This window comes from Balaenoptera ricei, chromosome 4 (assembly GCF_028023285.1).
Source record: "Balaenoptera ricei isolate mBalRic1 chromosome 4, mBalRic1.hap2, whole genome shotgun sequence".
Classification (NCBI taxonomy): Eukaryota; Metazoa; Chordata; class Mammalia; order Artiodactyla; family Balaenopteridae; genus Balaenoptera; species Balaenoptera ricei.
The window spans coordinates 160,699,841-160,727,454 of record NC_082642.1 but is presented as its reverse complement, the minus strand read 5'-3'; the positions used below and the strand labels follow the sequence as shown (position 1 = coordinate 160,727,454).

Below are 27,614 nucleotides of genomic sequence, written 5' to 3'. Positions count from 1 at the left end.
CTCGGCCCCGCCCACACCCCGGCCCAGTCCACCCGTCCATCAGTCCCGCCCCCGCCCCTCGGCCCGGCCCCCCTTTGGCCCCCAGCAGCTCCGTCCGTTCTGCCGCAGGAACTTCCCGACTCGGGATCAAGCAGGACTCATGCCCTAGGTGGGCCCCGTGGCGTTGCCGTGGTACAGGCGAAGCTCTCCACGAGGGCGGGCTGCACTTCCGGGGCGGGGCACGGCCACCGGAAGTGCGTGGCCGCCCGGGGCCATGGCGGCGCTCGGCGTCTTCTGCCTGCTGCTCGGGGCGGTATCCTGGCCGCCGGCCTCGGCCTCGGGCGAGGAGTTCTGGCCCGGCCAGTCGGCAGCCGACATCTTGTCGGGGGCGGCGTCCCGCAGACGGTAAACGTCCTCGGCTGGGCCGGTGGGCAGGGACCCGGCGAACCGGGAGGCGGGGCTCGGAAGGCCGGGAAATGGAGCGGTGGAGCCTCGGTCTCCCCTCGCCTCTCGGGACCCCTGGCCTGGGGCCGCGAGCCCCCCGGAAGGGCAGGCTGCAGGTCCGCGTTAGGGGGCAGGCCGGGGGCCCCTGTCACATGATGCAGGCCCTCCCTGGAGTTCGAGGAGCCCCCGAATCAGATGTTCGAATGGGGTGGTTCTTAAGAAAGCCCAGCTTTGTTTACCTGCAGAATATCCGTCCCATCCAGGTGTTGGTTGTTTCATAGATAAGTCTCAGGAATAAGAGACAAACGTCAGTGCCATTCAGCAGTTACTGAGGGCTTGACCGAAAACAGACTGCTGGGTGCGGGACGTCAGGATGGTAGATGGGCCTCTTCCTGGCAGGCTTGGGGGATTGGAGGCTCACGCCAGGGATCACAGCATGGCCTCGTTTGCAGTAACGGAGATGCAGAGAAGGGAGCTGTGAGGACATAGTAGAAGCTGAGGTCTCCTGCCTGTGGCTTGTGTAGAGAAGTCTTGCTTTACATAGGGCAGCCGTTCTCAAAGTGTGTCCAGGGATCCCAGAGGTGCCAGGCCGTTTTCTTAGAAAGGCCAGGATATCATCTGCCTTTTGCACACGCTCTCTCGAGAGTTTACTGTGGAGTTTTTCCAGAGACCACCTGGCCTGTGATACCATAACACAGGGAATGAAGAAGCAGACAGGAGAATCCAGCAATCACCAGACCAAAAAGAGATTTGCAAAAATTAAAAACAGTGCCGTTCTTGTCCCTCATGATTTTTGTCTTGAAAAATATACTTATTTTTCATTTGGAAATTTGGAAATGCTAATGATGAAGGTAATACGTTTATTTTTGTTATTTTTAAGGGAATTCATAAATACTTTTCTAAAGTTCTTGCTCTAAATTCTAAATCAGGAATTATCGATAGATTTAATCCACATAAACAGTAGCCTTTGGGGTCCTCGGTAATCATTAAGAGTGTGCGGGGGTCTGTAGACCAAGAAGTTTGAGAACCCCTGGAGGGTGAGTGCTCAGATTCTGGCTGCGAGACTCTGCTGGTCTCAGCTGTGAATTATTGCTGGTGGTTAAACAGGTGCTGAGATGTCTTCTGCTCCTACTTGCAGGCTCTTTAAGTGGCTGGTCCCCTAGAAACGGGTGGGCCGCTGCCTCCACGTTACAAACCAGAAGCTACTGACCGTGCCTGGAGTCGGGCGCTAGGCCGTGGACGTGGGGTGTTGGGTTTTCTGTGCAGAGCCCTGGCCCTGAAGAACCACTCTCCTGCCCTCCCTGCCAGGTATCTTCTGTACGACGTCAACCCCCCGGAGGGCTTCAACCTCCGCAGGGACGTCTACATCCGAGTCGCCTCACTCCTGAAGACTCTGCTGAAGACTGAGGAGTGGGTGCTGGTGCTGCCCCCCTGGGGCCGTCTCTACCACTGGAAGAGCCCCGACATTCACCAGGTCCGGATTCCCTGGTCCGACTTTTTTGACCTTCCAAGTCTCAGTAGAAACATCCCCGTCATTGAGTATGAGCAGTTCATTGCAGGTGAGGCGGGCGGCGGTCCTGTAACTGGGGCCGGGCGGGCGTTGGTCTGGGCGTGAACGTCAGGCCAGGCCCGAGACCTCGGCCAGCTGGGTCGTCTCCCCTTGGGCCTTTGCTCCGCCTAGGGGCCCTGCTTCCATTTCCCCCACTACCAGCGATTTTGACCTTTCCATAGTTTTTCTAGGGAAATAGATCTGAAGCATGTGAGCTATGTGTCCCCTCGCCTCTGAAAACCCCAGCCGCCTGGGGAGCTGGAGCTGTGATCAGGGGGCAGGACCACAGGGCTCCCCCTACGCAGGCCAGGCTGTTCTTACCTGAAGGAAGACATGTTGTGTGTGTGGCGTTGGCTGGGTGCTGGTGGAGACGTGTGACCACACGTCCTGTCTCATTTGGTTCTGGTCACCCTTCTCATTTTAGTGTTTTTAAGAGGAAAGAGTTGAAGATTTCTTAGAATGAAGGTTCTTAGAGCTCACCGTTGCTTTACTGAGACGACATAAACGGTCAGGGACACCTCTGCCCCGATCCCTGGAGCGGCCCGGAAGAGCGAGTCACAGATCCCGAGTGGCGGTCTTAGCGCTTCTGTGCGAGGGCCTGGTGGCCTGAGCGTCGCTGCTGCCGCCGAGGCCGGGCCCACACGTCCTCCGTGACAGGTTCTGTTCTCACCGCACTGCAGACCCCGCCCCGCGGGGACGTTCTCCGTGTGGGGCTCCGCTGTGGCCACAGGGCCACCGGGCGACCTGCTGCCGTCTGCGCTCCGGCTGGGGAGCAGCCTGCCTGACCCGACTCAGCCCAGGAAGCAGGCTCGGCCTCGTCTGCGCGGGCCCTGGCGCCCAGGGGACCGGCCCCTGACCTGCCAGCGCGGTGGCGCCTTGGCCACGAGGGGTGCTTCGTGACTGCAGACAGGTGTCGTCCCTGCCGCTCTGCAGGCCGTGTCCCTCGGGCCAGGCAGTGGGGGTGGGGACCGAGCCCCCGGGTGACACTGTGGCGGTGGCAGACCGGCCTTGACCAGCTCAGGTTTCCCGCTGCAGAGGGGACAGGCATGGGGCGTCACGCCCGGAAGGCCTCCAGGCCGGCGTCTCAGCCCCGGTGTCGCATCCCCCCGCCCCGCCGTAGGAGGAGCCCCAGAGCCCGGGCCTCGTGCCCAAGCCAGAGAGAGTGTGGACGAGACACCGGGTCACTCACTGTGGCTCTCTCGTCAGTGCGCTCCATCGTCGCACCTGTGAGCACGTCTTCACTTGTCGCCGAGTCGTGGCTGGGAGGCTCCAGGTGTGGGAGAGCAGTGGGTGAGGGGGACACAGGCCCCTGCTCTCCGGGGCCTCCTGTTGGGGGCGGGGGCAGAGCATGAGTAAGTGGCGGGGACCCGCAGCGCTCGTGGCAGTGACCAGAGCCACAGGACGAGAAAGCAGGCAGGGGTGCGGAGTGCTGGGCGGTGGCCGTGGACTGGGAAGGCATCCTTTTCGGGGAGATGCAGTTTGAGTGGCGAACTCAAACTGTTCGTTCGAGAACGAGCCGCGGAGGGGACGGTCCAGGCGGGTCAGCTATTCAGGCGTCCCGGGGAAGGAGCACCCCCATGGGCTTCAGGCACCACAGGCGGGCAGCTGCAGGAGAGGAGAGGGGCAGAGCGAGGGCAGCCTGCGGCCGTCGTGGGGACTGGCCCCGCCCACGGCGAAGTGGGGGTGTGGCTGGAAAGAGACGGGGGGCCCAGGCAAGGCCGGATGCTGTAAGAGGTCGGGGCGCTGAGCGGCCCAGAGGAGCTGCTGGCTCCTGGACAGCCCCCCCCAGGCAGCCCTCCCGTCCCCTGAGGACCCCCATGTCCCGAGGTCACTTGTTCCATCATCTCTGCTCTTGTGAGCTTCCTCCTGTCCTGTGTGGGAAGGCGGTGGCGTTAAATACAGTGGAACTTCTCTGTATCACCGCAGTGTGTGCTGTGGTCACCGTTCCTGTCGGTCCTTGTCTCCTGCAGAGTCTGGTGGGCCCTTCATTGACCAGGTCTATGTCCTGCAAGGTTATGCAGAGGGCTGGAAGGAGGGGGCCTGGGAGGAGAAGATTGACAGCCGGCCCTGCATCGAGCCGCCCCTTTACTCGCAGGACAAGCACGAGTATTACAGGTACCACCGCGTTCGGGGACTCAGGCTGGTTTAGAAATACCTGGCTGAGACACACTTACCTTTTCCCGTGCTGTTTAATGCACTTGAACGTGATCATGGCGGTGTTGTCACCCCAGACTGAGCTGTCATCAGAAGAGCTGCCTGTGGACGTGCTGCTGTGTCCTCCCCAACCCGCCCAAAGCGCCCCCCGCACGGGGGACCAGAGTAATCCGGTTCTAGACCTGGAGCAGCTCAGAAGCTGCTGAGAGCACAGCTGCTTTAAGGACAGTTACCGTCAGAACTGGCCCTGGCCCGTAAGCGTTCGTTCCGCCGGGCTCCCTCCGGGCCGCCCCTGCTTTCCTGTCAGCGTACCGTCCAGATTCCTGAAGAGAGCTTCCGTGGTCTCGTCAGATCAGATGAAATTTGTGGTTTCTTTAAAGATTTCCACAAGGTCACTGCCTGTGATCACGACCAATAAGTTGTGAAAACTTACTGGTGAACTAAGAGAACCAGCTGAGTTTATCCAGATCAGGCCGTGCGTGTAGACTTTACTTACTGCCCGCGGAAAAAGAAACCACACTAACCGGATGCCGTGGGTCTTGTTTTCCAGAGGATGGTTTTGGGGTTATGAAGAGACGCGAGGTTTAAACGTTTCCTGTCTGTCTGTTCAGGGATCGGCTTCCATCATCGCCCCTGTGCTTTTGAGAAACACGTCCGCACGGTGAGTGTGTGGTCTCTGGGTGATGGCCGGTGCGAGGGCACGTGTGTGAGTGTGTCTGCCTGTGCCTGTGCTCTGTCCTGCTGGCTGGCCCGCGGGCGTCGCTGGAGGGTCAGACCTCATCCCCTCTCCCACCCCCTCGAGCCAGGGGGCCGGCAGTTGGGATCCAGGGGAGCCCCCAGGTGGGGCGACCGGGGCTGTTCTCCTCCCGGTGCTGCTCGGAGCGGCTGTGCTTTTGAGCCTCACCATGGGGGTCTCTGGTCCCACCCCTGGTGGGTGGTGCAGTTGGATTTACACCCGGATCCTGCCCTGGGGTCCTGTCGGAGGTGGTGGGGCGAGCGGGGGCCTGCTGGACGTAGCAGGGCGTGAGGATGGACGTAGGGGCAGGGGGGCGGGCAGTAAGAGGGGGCGGGCAGTAAGAGGGGGCGGGGATGAGGGCCGTGGGGTCGTGAGGCTGCGGCAGGGGGACGGCCAGGACAAGAGCGGGCCCAGCGGGGCCAGGAGGGTTTTGAAGGGACTACTGAGTGACTGGGGCTGGGGTGGCAGCCCGGAGCTGGCCTTGGAGGTTCCGCATGGGCGAGGAGTGCTTCCCCTCGGGGCCACCCCTGAAATCAGGCTCTCTTGCCGGCCTCCTCGAAGCCTGAGCTGTGAGTGGTCAGAGGAACAGCTCAGGCCTTTCCTGGACACACCGCCCTGGCGGCTGCTCCTGGCCTCGCGTGTTGGGAGTGTGTCTGCGTGACCGGTTCCTCCTGGAAGCAGAAGACCAGGCACGTGGGCCCCGCCCGCCCGCCCTGCCACCAGAGGGTCAGCGGGGAGGGCTGGGGTTCCGGGCGAGCTCCTCAGGAGGGGGCTCGTGCTTGGTTTCTAGGCAGGTGTCCTAGGAGTTCCCTGCAGGTGTGAGTTGCTGGGGACATGGGGACCCTGAGAGGGCTCCTCCTCTTAGCCACCTTCAGTGTCCCTGAGCCTGCGCACGCACAGGGCAGGCCTCCTGTGCTCTCCGGGGCCCGGGAAGGTGCAGACTGTCCCAGCACAGCCCCGGTGTGCCAGAATGCCAGGCCGGGTCCCCCCCCCGGGCCTGTGTCAGCAAAACGCAAGCGGGTCCACGGAGGCAGCAGACGCCTGCTCTGCGCGGTGGGTCCCAGCTCCACGTGAGAGACGAGGTTGCTGAGGGTACCGCTTGCTGGGGCCCCGCGTTACTCGTCTTACAACTGTTCGCATTTCAAAAGCAGATCTGGCTGAAGCTTTGGGCTGTGGGACCGTTTCTTCTGAGTCCCATTTGTGAGTAAGGGGAGCTGAGCCCAGGACAGACTTGTGCCCGGAGGCCCCTCTGTTTAAGAGAGACGCAGGGGGCTTGACAGCGGGGAGATGGCGGCGCTGAGACCCACGAGGCTGGACGGGGGTTGGGGGGACCCCCACCATGCAGAAAACTCAAGATGTGAAAAGCACTGACCAGAGAGAGAAGGTTGATACACTCAGTTACGTTAAAATTAGTCAGTCTTGTCCGTCAGTAGAGGGCGTTAACAAGATGGAAAGGCAAACCACAGAGAGGGGGGCTTGTAGCACCTCAGCCACGTCAGTCCGTGCAGGGCTGGGTCAGGTACAGGCAGAGCTTCTAAAGGTCAGCCAGGAAAGGGCAGGCGGCCTGGTAGCAAATTCAGCAGCAGACGCTGTCAGGGGTGCCGCGGGGGCCACGCTGCTCCTAGACCCCAGGGGAGACGCAGGCCACCGCCTCGCACTCGTGGCCTGTGTCTGGAGGGTCCTTTCCACGTGTGCTGATTCTTCAGGTTGCTGGATTAGCTCAGGCAGACCACCTTTCCTGCCCCTCGCTTTGCAAGGAGGGAGTTGAGCCTTCCCTGGAGAAGAGGCTGGCTTTTGGCTGGAGAAATACAACCGTGATAAGGACTCTTTCATTAAGGTGGTTTTTAAAAGTAAGAGTAAATACTGAGTTTTGTTCCTTTGGGGTAGCCATCATTATATGGTTTTGCCCTTTATCCAGTAACGTGATGAGTTAAGCCATAGATGTTCTGATACTGAACCATTTTTGCATTCCTGGTGTGAACTCCATTTGTCACGTGTGTCATCCTTTTAATATATTGCTGGGTTCCATTTGCTAATTTTATGTTTTGTTTACTTGTGGGTTTTTTTGCGTTGAGAGTCACAAGCGAGCTTGGTAGCTCAGCCAGTTCAGTGGCTGGGACAGGACAGAGTCCGTCAGTGTTTAGAGCCAGTTAGGAATCAGAAGCTGCTGCAGGCAGCTGCCTGTGAGAGGCTCAGCAGAGATTTGCCCAGACGCACCCAGGCGACCCAGCAAGGTTTGACCGTCTCAGACTTCGTCCCTGATTGTTCCCTGGCCCAGGGCCTCCCCCATGACCGTGCTCTCTGGAGCGTGTGAACATGAAAACCTTCTTTTCCTGTTGTTTAAAAATAGGTCCGTGATGTTAGACCGAGCCGAAAACCTCCTTCACGACCACTACGGAGGGAAGGAGTACTGGGACGTGAGTGTTGTGTGGCGAGCATCTCTGTACGTGTGTTTAGTTTTGGAAAACCCAAGGCCCTCAGCAGCTCTTGCTTTCCGCCTTGCTGACTAACCTGATGAGGCGCTTAGCAGGCATGGGGGAGGGCCCGCCGGTGAGCGTTGCCCCTGCCCAAGGAGGTGCTCCAGGGCGCGGGCTGGGGCGTCCCGGGCCCCGCCTCCTGCACTGCATCGGCTGTCCTTTCCTGCTGACGCGCTCAGAACCTGGAATTAGAGCTCTGGCCGTGTGTCCTCAGCGTTGCAAGGTGGGGCGTTCTGTGCCCCGAGTCCTTAATAGCGGAGTCGGGCTCTGCTTTGACGGGGAAGCGCTGGCTCTGGGTGCGCAGACAGTGACAGTGACAGTGAGGCGGGTGGGCGAGAGGCTTCTCCTGTCCTCCTGGGGGTGGGGACGGCTTAATCGTCAGGCGTCTGGTTTGGAAAAGAGGCGCAGTTCTGCCGACGGGGGCCGGTGCAACAGTTTGGCAAAAGCGTCAGACATTCCCTGAGAAGAGCCTTTGGCTGCAAGGTGGGGACCCAGGTGAAGTCGGCCTGGCCTGTCGGGGGCTCTGCCGGGCGAAGGAGCCTCCAGGGCCATCAGGGTGGGTGGGCTGCAGGGGACATGGGGCCTGCCCCACTCGGCTCCCGTGCTCCCCCGGGTCCTGGGGCCTGTGCAGACACTGATCTTCGAAGGGGCGTTTGTGTATTGTTGAAGTGAAGTTGAAGTTTTTAGGCAAATTACAGCTTTCTTAAATTAGAAATGAGTGCTGAGCTCCCTCAAGGCAGATACTTTGCAGCCTGGTTTCTCCCCTCCCCGCGGGGATTTGCGCCCCCCTCGTCTGGGGCTCCCGGTGGATGTGTCGCTTCTCCCGAGGCCCCTGTGCGGGAACCGGTTTCCCCGGATCTCTGCACCTTGGCACTGCCGACGGTGTGGACAGAGCCCCGTGGCCATGCCCCCCACCCCCGTTTCCACATGGTGGGCATGGTATTTTCTGCCGCAGGGGCTCCCAGGTCTGTTAATTGAGGTGCACGTTTATTATTTATGGCAGGTAATATTTGAAAAAGAAAAACATGGTATTTGCTGCCAAAAAAATGCAGTTGGTATTCTGTAATCTCCGCACCTAATTCACGATGAAGGGCAGCCCCGCATGTGGCGAGGTCCATCCCTGGACCGCGTCCTGTCCTGTCCCTGCAGGGCGTTGGTCAGTAATCAGTCCCTAGATGGACCCCGTCAGGCCCCCCAGGTCCCGCCCAGTCGTCACCAGCCTCAGCCTGTCTGGTCCTTCCTCCACCTGGGGAAGTGGGTGTCTTGCCCCCTCTGCAGCCCCTGACCCCCAGCTCTCAGGGTCTGCCCTGTCTAGGGGCCGTTGATGCCTCCTGCGGGCAGGCTGGGCAGGCAGAGGCCCCCAGGTGGGACCCTGCTCCCTGGACCCGCGACCTGGGTGCCTCCTGGGCGGGTTGTTGCAGAAGCGCAGAGGTGTCAACACGTGGACACGGTGGTTCTGTGCCTCATGACAGCACTGTGGTCCCCGCCGGCCCTGAAGGGTGGTGACCCCCCTCAGCACCTGCGGGGGGAGGGGTGACAGGCGGGGACCCCGGGGCGGGGGGGGAGGGGTGACGGGCGGGGACCCTGGCGCGGGGGGGAGGGGTGACAGGCGGGGACCCTGGCGCGGGGGGGAGGGGTGACGGGCGGGGACCCTGGGGCGGGGGGGAGGGGTGACGGGCGGGGACCCTGGCGCGGGGGGGAGGGGTGACGGGCGGGGACCCCGGGGCAGGGGCTCACGGCCCGTTGCACCCGCAGACCCGGCGCAGCATGGTGTTCGCCAAGCACCTGCGGGCCGTGGGGGACGAGTTCCGGAGCAGGTACCTCAATTCCACGGACGCGGCCGACAGGATCCCCTTCGAGGAGGACTGGACCAAGATGAAGGTAGCCCCCACCTCTGTAATCCTTGGTGGGGGGCATGCATTTTATCTCTTTAGACACCTGACAAGTAATCCTCTCATTCAGGAAAGGGCAGAACGGGGCACCTTGTCTGTCACAGGGCTGCCCGGCCCCACTGCCCCAGTCACCAGAGGCGCCGCTCGTCAGCAGTGAGCCCCCTGTCCTGGTGCAGGTGTAGGGACGTTGGCCAGTAATCCATCCCTAGAGGGACCCGATCAGGCCCCCCACGTCCCGCCCGATCGTCACCAGCCTATCGGGTCCTCCTCCACCAGGTCAAGCTGGGCTCTTCGCTGGGGGGCCCATACCTGGGCGTCCACTTGAGGAGGAAGGACTTCATCTGGGGGCACAGGGAGGACGTGCCCAGCCTGGAGGGGGCCGTGAGGAGGATCCGCAGCCTCATGAAGACCCACCAGCTGGACAAGGTGTTCGTGGCCACGGATGCTGCCAGGAAGGGTACATGGCTTCCATCCGTCTGTTTCTCCCACAGTTAATGGGAGGGGGTTGTGTTTCTGTGCTCCTCGTCCCCCTCTCCGTGGTCCTTCAGTGTGAGCGCATGCACACGCATGTCTCCTGCGGCCCCGTCACCTCCTGTGATGCACCTGCAGAGCTGGATGGGCTCCGGCGGCTGCTGCCCGAGATGGTGCGGTTCGAACCCACGTGGGAGGAGCTGGAACTCTACAAGGACGGGGGCGTCGCCATCGTGGACCAGTGGGTCTGCGCACACGCCCGGTGAGCAGCCCCTCCCGCCGCGTACACGCCTAGCCCGTGTCCGAGGCTGAGTCCTCACGTGCAGACCCCCAGCTCGGCCCTCCTTGCCTCACCTGGGGTCTCTCCTCTGTCTCGTCTTGTCTCGGGGGAGGGGCCATGCCCGCTCCGCCCGCCCCTGAGTCCTGGTCCCCAGGTACATCTCGGGCACCCGCGGGGCACCCTGCCCAGTGTCCCGTCCTTGTCATGGGAGGCAAGCTGCCCACAGGGACTTGGGCCCGGGCCTCGGGGATTCTTCTGGGGCTCATCTGCCCACCGGCGCTGGGAGAGCAGGGCTGGGGTGAGTCGGGCACTTGGAGTGAAGTGGAAAATCAGATCAGAGTAGGTGATTTTCCCTCTCCTTCCAGAATTCTCAGACATGCTGGGTGCAGGGGCCTGTGTGGTTTCCCAGGTAGACGTGTGCCCTGACCTGTTCCAGGGGACACCTCCTCCAGGCTGAGCAGAGGGGTGAGGGCGGGCTCAGCGCCGAGCAGAGGGGTGAGGGCGGGCTCAGCGCCCAGCAGAGGGGTGAGGGCGGGCTCAGCGCCGAGCAGAGGGGTGAGGGCGGGCTCAGCGCCCAGCAGAGGGGTGAGGGCGGGCTCAGCGCCCAGCAGAGGGGTGAGGGGGCGGGCTCAGCGCCCAGCAGAGGGGTGAGGGCGGGCTCAGCGCCCAGCAGAGGGGTGAGGGCGGGCTCAGCGCCCAGCAGAGGGGTGAGGGCGGGCTCAGCGCCCAGCAGAGGGGTGAGGGTGGGCTCAGCGCCCAGCAGAGGGGTGAGGGCGGGCTCAGCGCCACCAGGGGTGCAGGGAGCAGCCCCAGCCCAGCCCTGTGCTCTGGGCCCTGCCCCTCGGCCCCGAGGTTCTGCTGGTGGGGGGCGGGGGAATGGGGTTCGGGGCTTCGCTCTTCCCCGCCCGCCTTGGGCTCAAACCTGGCGGTGACAGGGAGCAGACCTCCGGCACGTGTGTTCCAAGATGCCGTCCCTGGAGGGGGTTTCTTCCTTCTCCGGCTGCAGCTCCGCCCCTCAGCGGGGAGGCCTGCCTGCAGGTTGAGCTTGGCCCTGAGCCCCTGCCCCAAGCAGCCGAGGTCTAGCAGTGGCCCGAGCCTGCCCCTGGTGCGGGACCTGTCACCCGAGCCCCTGCGGCTGCCGCAGCCTGGCCTCCGGGCTCCTCCAGCCCAGGCCGCGTGGTGGCGATTGGCCACGGGGAGCCCCGGCCGAGGAGACTGGGGTGGGGGGCCGGGCGGGCACCTGGGGCCGGGGGTGGGCGTGGCTGGCAGGTTTGCTCCGCAGCCCCGGTGACCTCACGTTTCTCAGCAGGTTTTTTATCGGCACTTCGGTCTCCACGTTCTCCTTTCGAATTCACGAGGAGAGAGAAATCCTGGGGTTGGACCCCAAGACGACCTACAACCGGTTCTGTGGGGACGAGGAGAAGGCGTGCGAGCAGCCCACGCACTGGAGGATCGCGTACTGAGCCGGCCCGCGGGCGCCCCACACGCGGGCTCGCAGCTGCCCTTAGGACAGGTGGCGCCGCCGGGGCAGGGACCCCCCGGCTGGGCAGCAGGCTGTCCCCTCTCCGGTCTCAGGCCCGGGAGCCCTGCGGAGCCACGCTGCGTCTGCCCTGCCTTCCCCAGGCCCACCTGTCTGCCGTGACCCGGAGCCACCGCTTCCCCGGGATGCGGGTTGTTGGCTCCCGATCCGGAACCGTGTCTCCGCAGCCAGCGAGGCCCCCATGATGCCTCGGAGGTGCCGGCTTGTCCTCGTTGACCTTGGTCAGGAGCGTTTCCCGCGGCGTCGGGCAGGCCTGGCACCTGGGCTGCTCCTGTCCCGGGCGGCGGCCACAGTGCTGACCCTCTGTGTGCCACAGAGCAGGGCCCTTGGTCCTGCGCTTCTCCCCGTGGGACCGCGTGCCAGCTGGATGGCGGGCGAAGCGCCACATCACGGGGCCGGTCTGAGGCCTTTGGGGGCCTGTGATGCCCTTGCCCCATCCGCCCCGACTGCCTGGGCCAGAGCGTCGGAACATTCCTTGGCGAGTCCCGGTGCTTTGTGTGCTCACGGGGATGGGGGCCCCTCCCCCCCGGTTGTCTGCAGGGTCCATCCAGCTGTCCAGGCTGTCTGGTCTGTGACGGCCACAGCAGTACGAGGGGTGGCCGGATGCTCGTCCTCGATCCCCGCGCGAGGGCAGGGGTGCGGCCGAGAGGAGCGGGGTCACTCCAGCCTCGGAAGGCACCTTGGGGAGCAGCTGCTGCACGCGGGGCGGAGGCCGGTCTGCAGAGCCCTGTGCTGGGACTTCAGCACGGCCGCCACGGAGCTACCGTGAGGGCACTGCTGGGGCCCCACCCCGTCCCCTCCGACTAGGCGCCCTACTTACCACGACACCTGGGGTGACTGGCAATGTGGGCGCTGGGAGCCCTGCAGAACCCATGAGTCTGGGCCCCGGCCACCCGGCATCTCCTTCCTGAGCTCTAGAGAGGCCCTGATCACACGGCAGGGTCCTGCGGTGTCACAGCCGTGCCGGGTGAAACGGTGAGATATTTATTCTTTGTACATCAAGTATTAATAAAATACGTTTTCTAGAAACGGTGCTTTTTCCCACCCTGCGTTCTCTTTCGGCTGAGCGCTGGTCCAAGCATTTGGACTTGGCCGTTACCTTCCTTTTTAAGAAAAGCTGTGTTGTCGTCATCTGTGTTTACGGCTGTGAGCATCGTGGAGGCACCAGCCTGGCACCACCTGCCCCGCCGGCTGTTCGTTCTTTGCACGTTGGCCGCCAGGCTTGTTTGGAAAGAGCGTGCGGTTCTACAGGTTTGAGAACTGCTGTCGTTTAGGTGCCGAGGGGGCAGCAGTAGAGCCTCCCTGGGGTCTGCATCCTGCTGGGAAAGACCAGGCAGCGAAACCCCACCCTAGAGCGCAGGGCACGTGGTGGGAAGGCAGGGAGATGCGGGAGTGGGTGCGGGCCACGCGGCGGAGGGGGCAGGGGTGAGTCTCAAGGGGCAGTGAGGGTGGGGGCCGCCGGGGGTCTGTGGAGAAGCGGGAGACAGCCTGGAAGCCGGGCTCCAGGTGACACTGTCAGGGCCACCGGACACGGGGTGGGTGGTCGGGAGGTGGCGTCTCAGCTGCTGGAAGGACGTGGGGCCAGGGCCTGTGGTCTTGGCCACGTGGAAGGGCTGAGGGGTGGGGCAGCCTGTGGGGACCCTGACCGCGGGCGGGGCCGGAGGAGGAGGCGGCCTCCGGGCATCGCACCCCCGTCCTGACGGAGACAGGAGGAGCCGTGGCCTCGTGGGCCTCCCCAGCCCCAGGCCTGCCCGCGCTCTCGGCTCTGCCGTGTCTGATGGGGCACCGGGCAGGCCGCAGGAGGGCATCGTCAGAGGCTGTCTGGAGCGTGTCGTGCCGTCGTCGGAATTTCAGAAACACATCGAGGGTGAAGGAAGGCGAGCCAGAGGGGGTGGGGTGGGGTCGCTGTCCGCCTCAGCGGGGGCACGCGTGGTGAGTGTCCCCCGAGGGCTCCAGAGGCCCCCCCCAGGGACGGCAGCCGCCCTCTGCAGGCCGGGGGTTCCCGGACGTGGAGCCACCTCCCTACATCTGGGGCCGCCCCACCCTGCGCCCTGATTTCGTGCCCGACTCTGAGGTCACAGGGTCGGCGCTGCACCGGGGCTTATAAATAAACCGCCTGGTCACAGAGCGCATCCCTGCATCGCCGGCCCGGACAGTCCCGCTGGATCAGGGCATCAGGTCCAGGGGACAGCGGGGGAGCTTGCCACTGTGGCTCCCTGGGGACCCCAGCCGTGCGCGGCCGGTTCCCCTGCACCACGGGCCAGGCTCCGGGCTCCGAGGGGAATTTCTGCGAGGTGGCACCTTTGTCCCCATCCCTGGGCGAGGAGTGAGTGTGTCGTGGGAGATTGTTTTCTTATGATGACCGGTCTGTGCTCTCAGAGCCCAGGGGCCTCCAGAGACCCCATTTCAGCAGAGAACCTTCCCTGTGAGCTGAAGGAGAACGGAAGCCCCCCTCTGTGGAATGATGACCCTTAATAGTCTTTCGCTTCCTGTGGGCAGCAGGCGCTCGTCGGCGGGGTCTGTTGTGAGTCCAGCTGTCGGGGGGTCCGGGCGGCGCTCCTCCGCTCGCAGGACCGCCTGGACGGGGACGGGGACGTGGATGGGGGAGGGCAAGCCTGGCTGTCTGACCTTGAGCCAGAAGGACCACGCGGGCCCTGCGTCTCGGCCCGGCCCTCCCAGGACGGAGGGTGGTGCAGTGGGCGCGGACAGCCTGCAGCCTGGGGGCCGGGCCTTCCAGCACAAGGCCCTTCACCCACCCAGGCTGGGGGCGCCGTCACGACGCAGTCTAGGTTAGGAAATCGGTCGCAGAGCATTCCCAGCTTCACCTGGGGACTGATTCTCTGGGGGGTGGTGGTGCTGTCATCCTGCTTTTCTACTTCACAGAGGGGTCACTGGTGTAAGACCACCCACGTGATCCCGAGGTGCCCTCTGGGCCGCAGACGGACCCCTCATTCACCCCCTGGGCACTGAGCACCCCCCAACCCCCCACCCCTGGCCTGGGTGTCCTGATGGAGTCGGGAGAGTGGGCGCTGGGGAGGCCTCTGCTCAAGGGAGGACCAGGGCCTTAGGTGATGGTCGGGGAGCGCGTCCAGCGCACAGGGCCAGCCGGTGCCTGGCCTGGCGGGAGAGCCTCGGAGGAGGTCGGCAGTGCTAGGCCCGGAGTTTGGAGGGGCACCCGCCTAGCTTGTTGGAGAAGCAGGGGCAGGTCCCAGCCCAACGTGGTGGGAGCCCCAAGGTCTCGGAGCCCCGAGGCCATCAGCAAAGGTTCCTGCTGTGGAGTGGGCTTGGGCGGCTGTGTGTGGGTGGGGGCAGGAAGGACCCCCCACATGGGCCGGGCCAGGCTGGGTGCCCCGAGACAGACCTTTACAGGTGGAGGGCGAGGGAGACCCAGATGCCGGAGGTGCCTGGTCAGAAGGTGGGGAGGGGCAGATGGGAGATGACCAGGGCTGACGGCCGCCATGAGCTGCTCCAGCCCACAGCCCGCTCTCCTGAAGGGACTTGGGGGCTGTCACACGGTGAGGCGGAGCCTCAGCAAAGCCCCTCCCAGCTCTCCTCTGGACCCCTCAGGCCTGCTCCAGCTGACGTCTGACAAACCCGCTCATCACTCATCGTTGTCTGACAAACCCACTCATCACTCATCGTTAACCTTTTAAAAACAAAGGGGAAGTGTCGAACCCGGACGTTTGAACTTTCAGGGATTCGTCTCATCTGTGGAGAAGGTCAGGGAGGCAGGCACGTGGGCAGGAGACAGCGGCTGATGCTCTAAAATTGTTCCCCTGACCTCGAAGGCAGGCGGCAGCTCAACCAAGCAGCGAGGCGCGGCCTGAGATAAATATTCACGTCCCTCCCCGCCTGCCTGTCATCTCTGTGATTAAGCCAGGTCCTTGTTCAGTGAGGCGATGACACAGCCAATTAACTCTTGCAACACCGTCACCAGCGCTCAGAGAAACCCAGGACAGTCACGTGGTCCTTTCCAACCAAGCAAGGAAGATAAGGGACTGGAAAATTCAAAGATGTTATTTAAAGACTGACTTCCAAAGGAGATTGGCTCAAGATGGCGGAGTAGAAGGACGTGACCTCACTCCCTCTTGCGAGAGCATCAGAATCACAACTAACTAACTGCTGAACAATCATCAACAGGAAGACACTGGAACTCACCAAAGATACCCCACATCCAAAGACAAAAGAGAAGCCACAATGAGATGGTAGGAGGGGCGCAATCACAATAAAATCAAATCCCATAACTACTGGGTGGGTGACTCACAGACTGGAGAACACTTATACCACAGAAGTCCACCCACTGGAGTGAAGGTTCTGAGACCCAGGTCAGGCTTCCCAACCTGGGGGCCCGGCAACGGGAGGAGGAATTCCTAGAGAATCAGACTTTGAAGGCTAGCAGGATTTGATTGCAGGACTTCGACAGGACTGGGGGAAACAGAGACTCCACTCTTGGAGGGCACACACAAAGTAGTGTGTGCATCAGGACCCAGGGGAAGGAGCAGTGACCCCATAGGAGACTGAACCAGGCCTACCTGCTAATGTTGGAGGGTCTCCTGCAGAAGTGGGGGGTGGCTGTGGCTCACCGTGAGGACAAGGACACTGGCAGCAGAAGTTCTGGGAAGTACTCCTTGGTGTGAGCCATCCCAGAGTCCACCATTAGCCCCACCAAACAGCCTGGGTAGGCTCCAGTATTGGGTCGCCTCAGGCCAAGCAACCAACAGGGAGGGAACCCATTCCCACCCATCAGCAGACAAGCGGATTAAAGTTTTACTGAGCTCTGCCCACCAGAGCAACAGCCAGCTCTACCCACCACCAGTTCCTCCCATCAGGAACCTTGCACAAGCCTCTTAGATAGCCTCATCCACCAGAGGGCAGACAGCAGAAGCAAGAAGAACTACAATCCTGCAGCCTGTGGAACTAAAACCACGTTCACAGGAAGATAGATGATATGAAAAGGCAGAGGGCTATGTACCTGATGAAGGAACAAGACTAAACCCCAGAAGAACAACTAAATGAAGAGGAGATAGGCAACCTTCCAGAAAAAGAATTCAGAATAATGATAGTGAAGATGATCCAGGACCTCGGAAAAAGAATGGAGGCAAAGATCAAGAAGATGGAATAAATGTTTAACAAAGACCTACAAGAATTAAAGAACAAACAAACAGAGATGAACAATACAATAATTGAAATGAAAAATACACTAGAAAGAATCAATAGCAGAATAACTGAGGCAGAAGAACAGATAAGTGACCTGGAACACAGAATGGAGGAATTCACTACTGCGGAACAGAATAAAGAAAAAAGAATGAAAAGAAATGAAGACAGCCTAAGAGACCTCTGAGACAACGTTAAACGCAACAACATTCACACTATAGGGGTCCCAGAAGGAGAAGAGAGAGAGAAAGGACCTGAGAAAATATTCTAAGAGATTACAGTTGAAAACTTCCCTAACATGGGAAAGGAAACAGCCACCCAAGTCCAGGAAGCACAGAGAGTCCCATACAGGATAAACCCAAGGAGAAACACGCCGAGACACATAGTAATCAAATTGGCCAAAATTAAAGACAAAGAAAAATTATTGAAAGCAGCAAGGGAAAAATGACAAATAACATACATGGGAACTCCCATAAAGTTAACAGCTGATTTCTTGGCAGAAACTCTACAAGCCAGAACGGAGTGGCATGACATATTTAAAGTGATGAAAGGGAAGAACCTACAACCAAGATTACTCTACCCGGCAAGGATCTCATTCAGATTCGATGGAGAAATCAAAAGCTTTACAGACAAGCAAAAGCTAAGAGAATTCAGCACCACCAAACCAGCTCTACAGCAAATGCTAAAGGAACTTCTCTAAGTGGGAAACACAAGAGAAGAAAAGGACCTACAAAAACAAACCCAAAACAATAAAGGAAATGGTAATAGGAACATACATATCAATAATTGCCTTAAACGTGAATGGATTAAATGTTCCAACCAAAAGACACAGGCTCACTGAATGGATACAAAAACAAGACCCATATATATGCTGTCTACAGGAGACCCACTTCAGACCTAGGGACACATACAGACTGAAAGTGAGGGGATGGAAAAAGATATACCATGCAAATGGAAATCAAAAGAAAGCTGGAGTAGCAATTCTCATATCAGATAAAATAGACTTTAAAATAAAGAATGTTACAAGAGACAAGGAAGGATACTACATAACGATCAATGGATCAATCCAAGAAAAAGATATAACAATTATAAATATATATGCACCCAACATAGGAGCACCTCAATACATAAGGCAACTGCTAACAGCTCTAAAAGAGGTAATCGACAGTAACACAATAATAATGGGGGACTTTAACATCCCACTAACACCAATGGACAGATCATCCAAACAGAAAATTAATAAGGAAACACAAGAATTAAATGACACAATAGACCAGATAGATTTAATTGATATTTATAGGACATTCCATCCAAAAACAGCAGATTACACTTTCTTCTCAAGTGCACACGGAACATTCTCCAGGATAGATCACATCTTGGGTCACAAATCAAGCCTCAGTAAATTTAAGGAAATTGAAATCATATCAAGTATCTTTTCTGACCACAACGCTATGAGATTAGAAATCAATTACAGGGAAAAAAACATAAAAAACACAAACACATGGAGGCTAAACAATATGCTACTAAATAACCAAGAGATCACTGAAGAAATCAAAGAGGAAATCAAAAAATACCTAGACACAAATGACAATGAAAACACGACTATCCAAAACCTATGGGATGCAGCAAAAGCAGTTCTAAGAGGGGAGTTTATAGCAATACAATCCTACCTCAAGAAACAACAAATATCTCAAATAAACAATCTAACCTTACACCTAAAGGAAGTAGAGAAAGAAAAACAAACAAAACCTGAAGTTAGTAGAAGGAAAGAAATCATAAAGATCAGAGCAGAAATAAATGAAATAGAAACAAAGAAAACAATAGCAAAGATCAATAAAACTAAAAGCTTGTTCTTTGAGAAGATAAACAAAATTGATAAACCATTAGCCAGACTCATCAAGAAAAAGAAGGAGAGGACTCAAATCAATAAAATTAGAAATGAAAAAGGAGAAGTTACAACAGACACCGCAGAAATACAAAGCATCCTAAGATACTACTACAAGAAACTCTATGCCAATAAAATGGACAACCTGGAAGAAATGGGCAAATTCTTAGAAAGGTATAATAACCTCCCAAGTCTGAACCAGGATGAAATAGAAAATATGAACAGACCAATCACAAGTAATGAAATTGAAACTGTGATTAAAAATCTTCCAACAAACAAAAGTCCAGGACCAGATGGCTTCACAGGTGAATTCTATCAGACATTTAGAGAAGAGCTAACACCCATCCTTCTCAAACTCTTCCAAAAAATTGCAGAGGAAGGAACACTCCCAAACTCATTCTATGAGGCCACCATCACCCTGATACCAAAACCAGACAAAGATACTACAATAAAAGAAAATTACAGACCAATATCACTCATGAATATTGATGCAAAAATCCTCAACAAAATACTAGCAAACAGAATCCAACAACACATTAAAAGGATCATACACCATGGTCAAGTGGGATTTATCCCAGAGATGCAAGGATTCTTCAATATATGCAAATCAATCAATGTGATACACCATATTAACAAATTGAAGCAGAAAAACCATATGATCATCTCAATAGATGCAGAAAAAGCTTTTGACAAAATTCAACACCCATTTATGATAAAAAACTCTCCAGAAAGTGGGCATAGAGGGAACCTACCTCAACATAATAAAGGCCATATATGACAAACCCACAGCAAACATCATTCTCAATGGTGAAAAACTGAATGCATTTCCTCTAAGATCAGGAAAAAGACAAGGATGTCCACTCTCGCCACTATTATTCAACATAGTTTTGGAAATCCTAGCCACAGCAATGAGAGAAGAAAAAGAAATCAAAGGAATAGAAATTGGAAAAGAAGAAGTAAAACTATCACTGTTTGCAGATGACATGATACTATACATAGAAAATCCTAAAGATGCCACCAGAAAACTACTAGAGCTAATCAATGAATTTGGTAAAGTTGCAGGATACAAAATTAATGCACAGAAATCTCTTGCATTCCTATACACTAATGATGAAAAATCTGAAAGAGAAATTAAGGAAACACTCCCATTTACCACTGCAACAAAAAGAATAAAATACCTAGGAATAAACCTACCTAGGGAGACAAAAGTTTTCTGTTCGCAGAAAACTATAAGACACTGATGAAAGAAATTAAAGATGATACAGACAGATGGGGAGATATACCATGTTCTTGGATTGGAAAAATCAATATTGTGAAAATGACTATACTACCCAAAGCAATCTACAGATTCAATGCAATCCCTATCAAATTAACAATGGCATTTTTTTACAGAACTAGAACAAAAAATCTTAAAATTTGTATGGAGACACAAAAGACCCCGAATAGCCAAAGCGGTCTTGAGGGAAAAAAACAGAGCTGGAGGAATCAGACGTCCTGACTTCAGACTATACTACAAAGCTACAGTAATCAAGACAATATGGTACTGGCACAAAAACAGAAATATAGATCAACGGAACAGTATAGAAAGCCCAGAGATAAACCCACGCACCTATGGTCAACTAATCTATGACACAGGAGGCAAGGATATACAATGGAGAAAAGACAGCCTCTTCAATAAGTGGTGCTGGGAAAACTGGACAGCTACATGTAAAAGAATGAAATTAGAGCACTCCCTAACACCATACACAAAAATAAACTCAAAATGGATTCGAGACCTAAATGTAAGACCAGACACTATAAAACTCTTAGAGGAAAACATAGGAAGAGCACTCTTTGACATAAATCACAGCAAGATCTTTTTTGATCCACCTCCCAGAGTAATGGAAATAAAAACAAAAATAAATAAATGGGACCTAATGAAACTTAAAAGCTTTTGCACAGCAAAGGAAACTACAAACAAGACGAAAAGACAACCCTCAGATTGGGAGAAAATATTTGCAAACAAATCAACAGACAAAGGATTAATCTCCAAAATATATAAACAGCTCATGCAGCTCAATATTAAAAAAACAAACAACCCAATCCACAAATGGGCAGAAGACCTAAATAGACATTTCTCCAAAGAAGACATACAGATGGCCAAGAAGCACATGAAAAGCTGCTCAACATCACTAATTATTAGAGAAATGCAAATCAAAACTACAATGAGGTATCACCTCACACCAGTTAGAATGGGCATCATCAGAAAATCTACAAACAACAAATGCTGGAGAGGGTGTGGAGAAAAGGGAACCCTCTTGCACTGTTGGTGGGAATGTAAATTGATACAGCCACTATGGAGAACAGTATGGAGGTTCCTTAAAAAACTAAAAACAGAATTACCATATGACCCAGCAATCCTACTACTGGGCATATACCCAGAGAAAACCATAATTCAAAAAGACACATGCACCCCAGTGTTCATTGCAGCACTATTTACAATAACCAGGACATGGAAGCAACCTAAATGCCCATCGACAGACGAATGGATAAAGAAGATGTGGCACATATATACAATGGAATATTACTCGGCCATAAAAAGGAATGAAATTGGGTCATTTGTAGAGACGTGGTTGGATCTAGAGACTGTCATACAGAGTGAAGTAAGTCAGAAAGAGAAAAACAAATATCGTGTATTAACGCATATGTGAGGAAGCTAGAAAAATGGTACAGATGAACCAGTTTGCAGGGCAGAAATTGAGACACAGATGTAGAGAACAAACGTATGGACACCAAGGGGGGGAAATGGCGGGGGTGGGAGGTGGTGGTGTGATGAATTGGGAGATTGGGATTGACATGTATACACTAATATGTATAAAATAGATAACTAATAAGATAGATAACTAATAACTGCTGTATAAAAAAATAAATAAATAAAAATAATAAATTAAAGAAAAAAGAAAAAAAGACCGACTTCCAGAAATTCTTCTGTCTCAGCTCGTGTACCTCCTTCTGGCCATGGATGCCCTGGAGGTCGACACTGATAATGCTCTGGTGTGGATTTGGGGAGAGTAGGAGCCCCTCTGTGGACCGAGAGCTGGAGACAGGGGACTCCCATCCAGGCATCCCACCCTGGGTGACATATTTGGGAGAAAGAACCAGGGGCTGAGCTTGTCCCGGAGGGAACAGATCTCTGCTGAAGGAGCGTGTCTCTTGGCCCTGAAGACGTCCCAGGGGAAGGGTAGCAGACAGCTGTGCCTGGGCCCTCTCCAGATGGGATTCTCTTCTCAAGGCCGGCCATCAATCAAGAGAACAGAAACCCAGCGAGACTTCTTAAACAGTTCGAGTACATACCAGTCCCACCACTCAAAAGGCCAGGGGTGACTGCCATCAGGCACAGCTGGATCCAGGGGCCTGAGCAGCCTTGCTGGGCTCTGGTCCATTCCTGCTCCCCATTCTCCTGTCTGCTGGTGACCCCAGTCTCCGCAGGGCCCCCATCACAGCGACAAGATGGACAATGTCTCATGTCCCATTTCCACATCCAGCGGGTGAGAGTGGTACCTTCTGGATGCCCCGCAAGCGTCCGTCACACCTGACCCCAAACGTGGCCTGTGGGGGGGTCAGCCCAGCCCCCACAGCTGGGTGGAGCCCCTCCCAGGCCAGCTAGGAGTGGGGAGGGGAGGCCAGCCCCTCTACCTGAGCAGGTGGGCTCTGCACCTCTGGACTCGGCACTTAGTCCTGCAAATGGTCCCGGGCGATAATCTGGGAAGCCCTTTTCATGCCCCCCAATGCCACACATACGCACATGCACACACACACGTACACACACGCACATGCACGCACGCACACTCACACGCTCGGGCAGGAGTCCTCAGGACACAAGCTGCTCCCTCCGCCCTGGGCACCTGGGGTGGGGGCCTCAGGCGTTCCCCTGGGTCCAGCACCCTCCCTGCCCAGGCACGCAGTCCGGGTGTGGCCAGCCTGTGCTGTGGAAGAGGCAGCTGTGCAGGGTGTGACCTCCCGGCTGGAGAAGGAGACTCGGCTGCTGGAGCAGAAGCCGCAGGTGCTGCCGAGGCTGCACGAGCGTCACTTGGCGTGGCCGCAGGAGACGTGCCGCAGGAGGAGAGGCACCGCCTAGAGCGGCAGAGGAGGCTGCCCGCCGCACGTGGAGACCCGGCCTCCGCGCAGCAGACCCGCAGCCTCTCCCGGGAGACGGCCGAGCACCTGGGCCGGGAGATGGAGGCCAACGCCTCCTTCCGTCGGAAGGAGACCCTCTTCCAGGAGACGAGGGCCCGGGAGAGCTGGATGGCGGCCGTGCTGACGGAGGGGGAGCGCCAGGAGCTCAGGAGAGAGAACGCCGGCCGCAGGCAGGTGCTGGCCGGTGACCCAGCCCCCTCCCGGCCCTGCGCATCCCCCCCCCCCCGCCCCGCCCTGGAGCCCCCGCCACTCCGCCCACCGCTCCCCCCGGCTCCTCGGGCCCCCAGGGGAAGGAGGAGGCTCGGGGGTCCCGGGTGACCTGCAGGGGTGACTCGGCTCCCAGCAGCCAGGCCCAACCCCCCACCACCACGCACAACACCCGCGTGTGGGTCTGTGAAGGAAACGTGCATCTCTCCCTCTGTGGAGCTCCTGGGACCGAGATGACGCCACAGTGACTCCGGCTAGTGTAGCGTGATAACTCGAGGGTAGTGGGATTGAGGTATGGATTCGTTCATAGAGTTCTCGTGATGACATAATTTCCCCACTGAGACCTTTAGAGATGATGTATTCTAGAGTCTTGTTTTTTGGTTTAAATGAGATGCCCGCTCTGAGTTAAGAGTTCTCTAAGTTTGGCCTGAATAGAGAGAGATGTTTCAGACGATGTGAACTCTTCTGTGCACTATGGCTGGTACTAAGATTGACCGAATAAATTTTGGTGGGTTTTAAAACCAAAGCAAAAAACAAAAAACAAAAAAACAAACTTAAGGGAAACAAACCCCATGCAAACTACTTAATATTTGCATTAGTGTAGTCTTAATTCATAGTTTAGTCCTAGATTTATAGACTAGAGAAAGTTAGGGTTTTGCAACCACCATTTCATGGTTTGTAATTTTTTGTTAACCTTTGTTGTTTTGTTTAAGATACTGTTTTTGTTTAGTTTTTCTGAAGATATGCAGTCAAAATTAAAGTCTTCTTTTGATGCCAAACACACACACACACATACACCCCACCCGGCAGACATTAGACTCTTTAAGTTGTTTCGTGTACCTGAAAAATGAAAAATACGAGTTGCAAGTTTCAAAGAAATTTTAAAATAAATATGTGTATGGGAAGAAACAATTGTGTGCATGTAATTTTATAGAGATAAGTCTCCTCTCTGATATGTAGAGAGGGAGGGTTCCCTGTGACAGTGACCTGATACCAAATGGAAACACTTCCCCCCAAATGGTGCAGATGGAGACATTGAACTGAAGGCCCTGTCCTGAGCAGTGTCAGGAAGAAGGGAAGGACCAAGGACGGGGCCCCAGGTGCCAGCAACAGCGGGGCTGTCCCCTTCCCTGGGCCTGGAAGGAGGAGGGGACGAGGTGTCCTCTGAGCCACGGAGGGGCTTCTCAGGAGCAGGGGAAGTGCCCCCACCCTGGGTGCTGTCCCCGCATTGACGCAGGACCAGCGGGCAGCCCCCGAGGCCTGGGTAGTGCCGGCAGAGGGAGCCTTGGGGACAGAGCTGGCCCGAAAAGGACCCCTACATCATGCGGGGAATGACCAGCACACTTGACTCTCTTGGATCCAAAGTGTGTTTGCGTGTGTGTGTGTGTGCGCCTGTGTGGTTTGTTGCCTTTGTTTCCATCCATTTGTTTAGTTAACATCTATGGGTTCCTACGATGTCCTCAGCACTGTTCTGGATGTTTGGATCCAGAGATGGAAACATCACCCAAGCTGAATAGTCCTGGGGACCCAGAGGTCACGCTCCAGTGAAGGACAAGGTCAGGTAATAGGACCTTTACAAGGGGTAAAGATGGTCATATCTGCTCTGCACACAATTGCAGCAGGGTGACGGCTGGGGTGACAGGCTCACACCAGGAGGGACATGTGTGCTGCTGTCTGAGGTCGGAGGAGTTTGCCTAGAAAGTCGGGGCACAGTATGCCAGGCAAGAGAGCACAGGCAGTAGGAATTCCTGGGATCCAGTGTCGGGGCAGGGAAATGGGGCAAGATGACCCGGAGGGAGGGGGGCGGGGCAGGGCCTCTGCACTGATGTCCCTCTATTGTGGTGACCGACACCATGGAGGGTGCAGACCCAGAGGGAGGGGGTTGGGGGGAGGTGGGGTGATGGGAGTTCTTTGCAGGTCCCCCTGGCTGTGGGCAGAGTGGAATGTGGGGGGGAGGGGCAGGACTGGAGGAGGGGCCGCTCAGGGGTCTTCGGGGAGCTCTGGGGCGGCCCTGGGGTGGCCGTCTGGATGGAGGAAGAGGAAGGGTGTGCTGTGTGGGGCGGCTGTGGGGTCAGAGAAGAGGGGAAATGGCTCAGAGCTTTCAATGACCCTGTTGTCATCGGGCCCTAAGTAACCTGCGGTGACACCTCTGCAGGAGAGCCGGGGAAGCCCAGGGAGCAGGAGCGTGACCCCGCGAGAGCTGCTCCCCTGGGGCAGGTGTGGAGCAGGACGCGCCCATCTGGGCTCCACGCGGCTCCTCCCGCCCTGCGTCCCTGGCATCAGGGTCTCCCCTCCCAGGAGCTCCCACCACAGGGGCCTCCCAGGGCAGGAAGGAGGGGCTGGAGTGCAGGGTGAGGACTCCCGCGGTGATGCCCTTGCCCCCCGAGTGTAGCGGGTGACGCTGCTCGTGGGACACAAGACGGGCCAGGTGTCCTCCAGCACGTGCACAGCCATGGGAGAGACAGACTCAGGGAGCACAGGTGCCCACGAGCGGGGCCTGTACCCTCATTGCTGGGCCTGCCCGTCTCTCCCCCTGTCCCTGCAGCAGGCTGGGCCGAGCAGGAGGTCAGGGAGGGCTCCCTGGAGGAGGTGGCCCTGAGCTGAGCACTGAAGGAGAAGCAGGAGTTCTCTGCAGGGCTCTTCGTCCCTTAGGGGCACAGGGATCGCCTGGAGAACTTGCTACCAAGCAGCTCCTGATTCACAGGTTCTGGGCTGGGTCTGACCCTGCACTGCTCCCTGCTGACGCCCAGGCTGGGACCGAGCAGGAATGACAAGGGTCTTAGGGGGTGATGGGCCGGGAGGGGGGAAGTGGAGGGGCTGGGACATCTCTGTCCGAGGGCAGCCCAGGCACAGACTCGAGGCAGGGGGAGCCTGGCAGAGCAGGTGTGTAAGGTGTGCAGGTCAGGTCCTCCCAGAAGCTCCCCTCTACCCTGGACCAACATGGTCCTGAGGACACGGCCTGTCTCAGAGCAGCTCAGTGAACCTCAGACCCCTGGTCACCCTTGGGGAACTCGGCCATGGATGCCCACTTCCCTCCAGATCCCCATGGTCAGCAGACGGACCAGGTCCACTGGCTTGCTCAGCCCAGTCCCCCAGGACCCCTCCTGACCTGTCCTGGTCCCTCCCCCTCCATCCGACCCATCCCCCAGTGCATAGATTATCCTTCAAACTCCCTGTTTTCTCTCATCTCAGCCACCGGCCTCCAGGGCAGACCACCCCCTCTGTCCCCTGGGTCCCTGTCCCTCTGGTGACCGACCCTCCTACTGACCCCACTTCACCAGGCTTCTTCCCATCCATCTCCTCCTGGCAGCCAGAGAGGACACTGCGTCCCACGACCCGAGAAGGAAACCTGGGCCTGGGCACGCTTGGGGTGAAGGTCAGCTGACCCCTGTCCTCGGCCATGGTGTCCTGGCTCTCGGTCAGCAACAGCAAGAGTTAACATCGCCCCTGTGGGCCCAGGACACTCCGGTGGTGCCTGGTGTGAGCCTGCCTGTTACTGATGGTCCCTTTTCACTCAAAAAATTGTTCAAGTTAGGGCAATATATTATATGGTCACAAAATTAATGGGCCACCTGTGTTCACAATTCCCAGAGAAAATGCAGCATTAAAAATATATATATACTCTCCTAATAAGAAAGAAAACACGAGGTATTGAACCGTAAGTGCAGCCTCGGACAGTGGAAGACACAACTCACTTTTGCCAATTTAACCAACGTGAGGACAGTACTTTTTTGGTTGAGATGATCCACATTCTTGAAGGTCAAGTAGAAGCCACCTTAGACTTGAGAAGGTCCCATAAAATCCGAGTAATCCACGGGATTAACATAACTCCAGTGTCCTTGGGTTAAAGACAAGCCCCCTCCTGTGACTGCAGACCTGGAAAACATTAAACCTGAAAATCTTTCCACCAGAGCCCCTCTGATGCCAAGTTCCTGGGATGCAACGTTCCGGGGAACCATGGACAATAGATTCATCTGTTCGCTCAGGTCAAGGGCGTTTGTGATGAAGAAGACATGGAGTCTCCAGACAGAGTGTGAGACACGCAGTTGCTGTGTGTGGGAAGCGCCCGGAATCAGCAACTCCAGGAGGACGAGGCAGTGGGAATGGCCCTTCCACCACCACCCCCGCCCCACCCTCCCACCCACCGCCGGGTGAGCTCCGGCCTCACCGGGAGACTCTCCAACACCAGCAGGGGGCTCCGACCCAGGCTCCTTTGAATTTCCATATACATTTTTTGATAAGCTTGTTAGGGGGTTTAGATTGGGATTGCATTTCTTCTATACGTAAACTGGAAGAAAGCTGACCTCATAACAATGTTTTCTTCCAATCCTTCCATCCCCTGCCTTCTACCCTTAGTCTTCACTCTCCCCCTCCCACCTTCCATTACTACCGTCCACCATTCATTTTTCACCGTCCACTGTTCTCCATCCTCCAACCACCTTCCATCTCCCACCACCCACATTTTACCACTCACTGCCCACTGTGCACCATCCCCCACTCACCATCCGACACTCAGTGTACACCATCCACCATCTTCTATCCACCTGGTACCATCCACCTTCCACCTTCCACTTTTCACCTACAACTTTCACCTTCCATGGCTCATGTTCCACCTTCCCAAACCCATCTTTCACCATCCATCACACAGCAGTCACCGTTCACCATCCACA

At 56.7% G+C, this 27,614-nt stretch overlaps 1 protein-coding gene across 1 annotated transcript; it reads left to right on the top strand.

The window, feature by feature from the left end:
• The first annotated feature begins 220 nt into the window (after window positions 1–220).
• Window positions 221–12,551, top strand: POFUT2 (protein O-fucosyltransferase 2). Its single transcript, XM_059921719.1, has 9 exons — window positions 221–384; window positions 1,732–1,982; window positions 3,943–4,087; window positions 4,677–4,787; window positions 7,213–7,279; window positions 9,095–9,220; window positions 9,508–9,688; window positions 9,841–9,964; window positions 11,292–12,551. Exons 1-9 carry the CDS (start codon window positions 254–256, stop codon window positions 11,443–11,445), a joined length of 1,290 nt encoding a protein of 429 aa, XP_059777702.1. The 5' UTR covers window positions 221–253; the 3' UTR covers window positions 11,446–12,551.
• Window positions 12,552–27,614: the final 15,063 nt, after the last annotated feature.

What these genes read in the sequence shown, in the direction of transcription:
- POFUT2 (XM_059921719.1), top strand. Translation starts at nt 254, where the DNA reads ATGGCGGCGCTCGGCGTCTTCTGCCTGCTGCTCGGGGCGGTATCCTGG. An exon ending in TTGAGAAACACGTCCGCACG is followed by an intron (nt 4,788 to 7,212) that starts GTGAGTGTGTGG and finishes GTTTAAAAATAG; the next exon opens with GTCCGTGATGTTAGACCGAG. An exon ending in CACGGATGCTGCCAGGAAGG is followed by an intron (nt 9,689 to 9,840) that starts GTACATGGCTTC and finishes ATGCACCTGCAG; the next exon opens with AGCTGGATGGGCTCCGGCGG.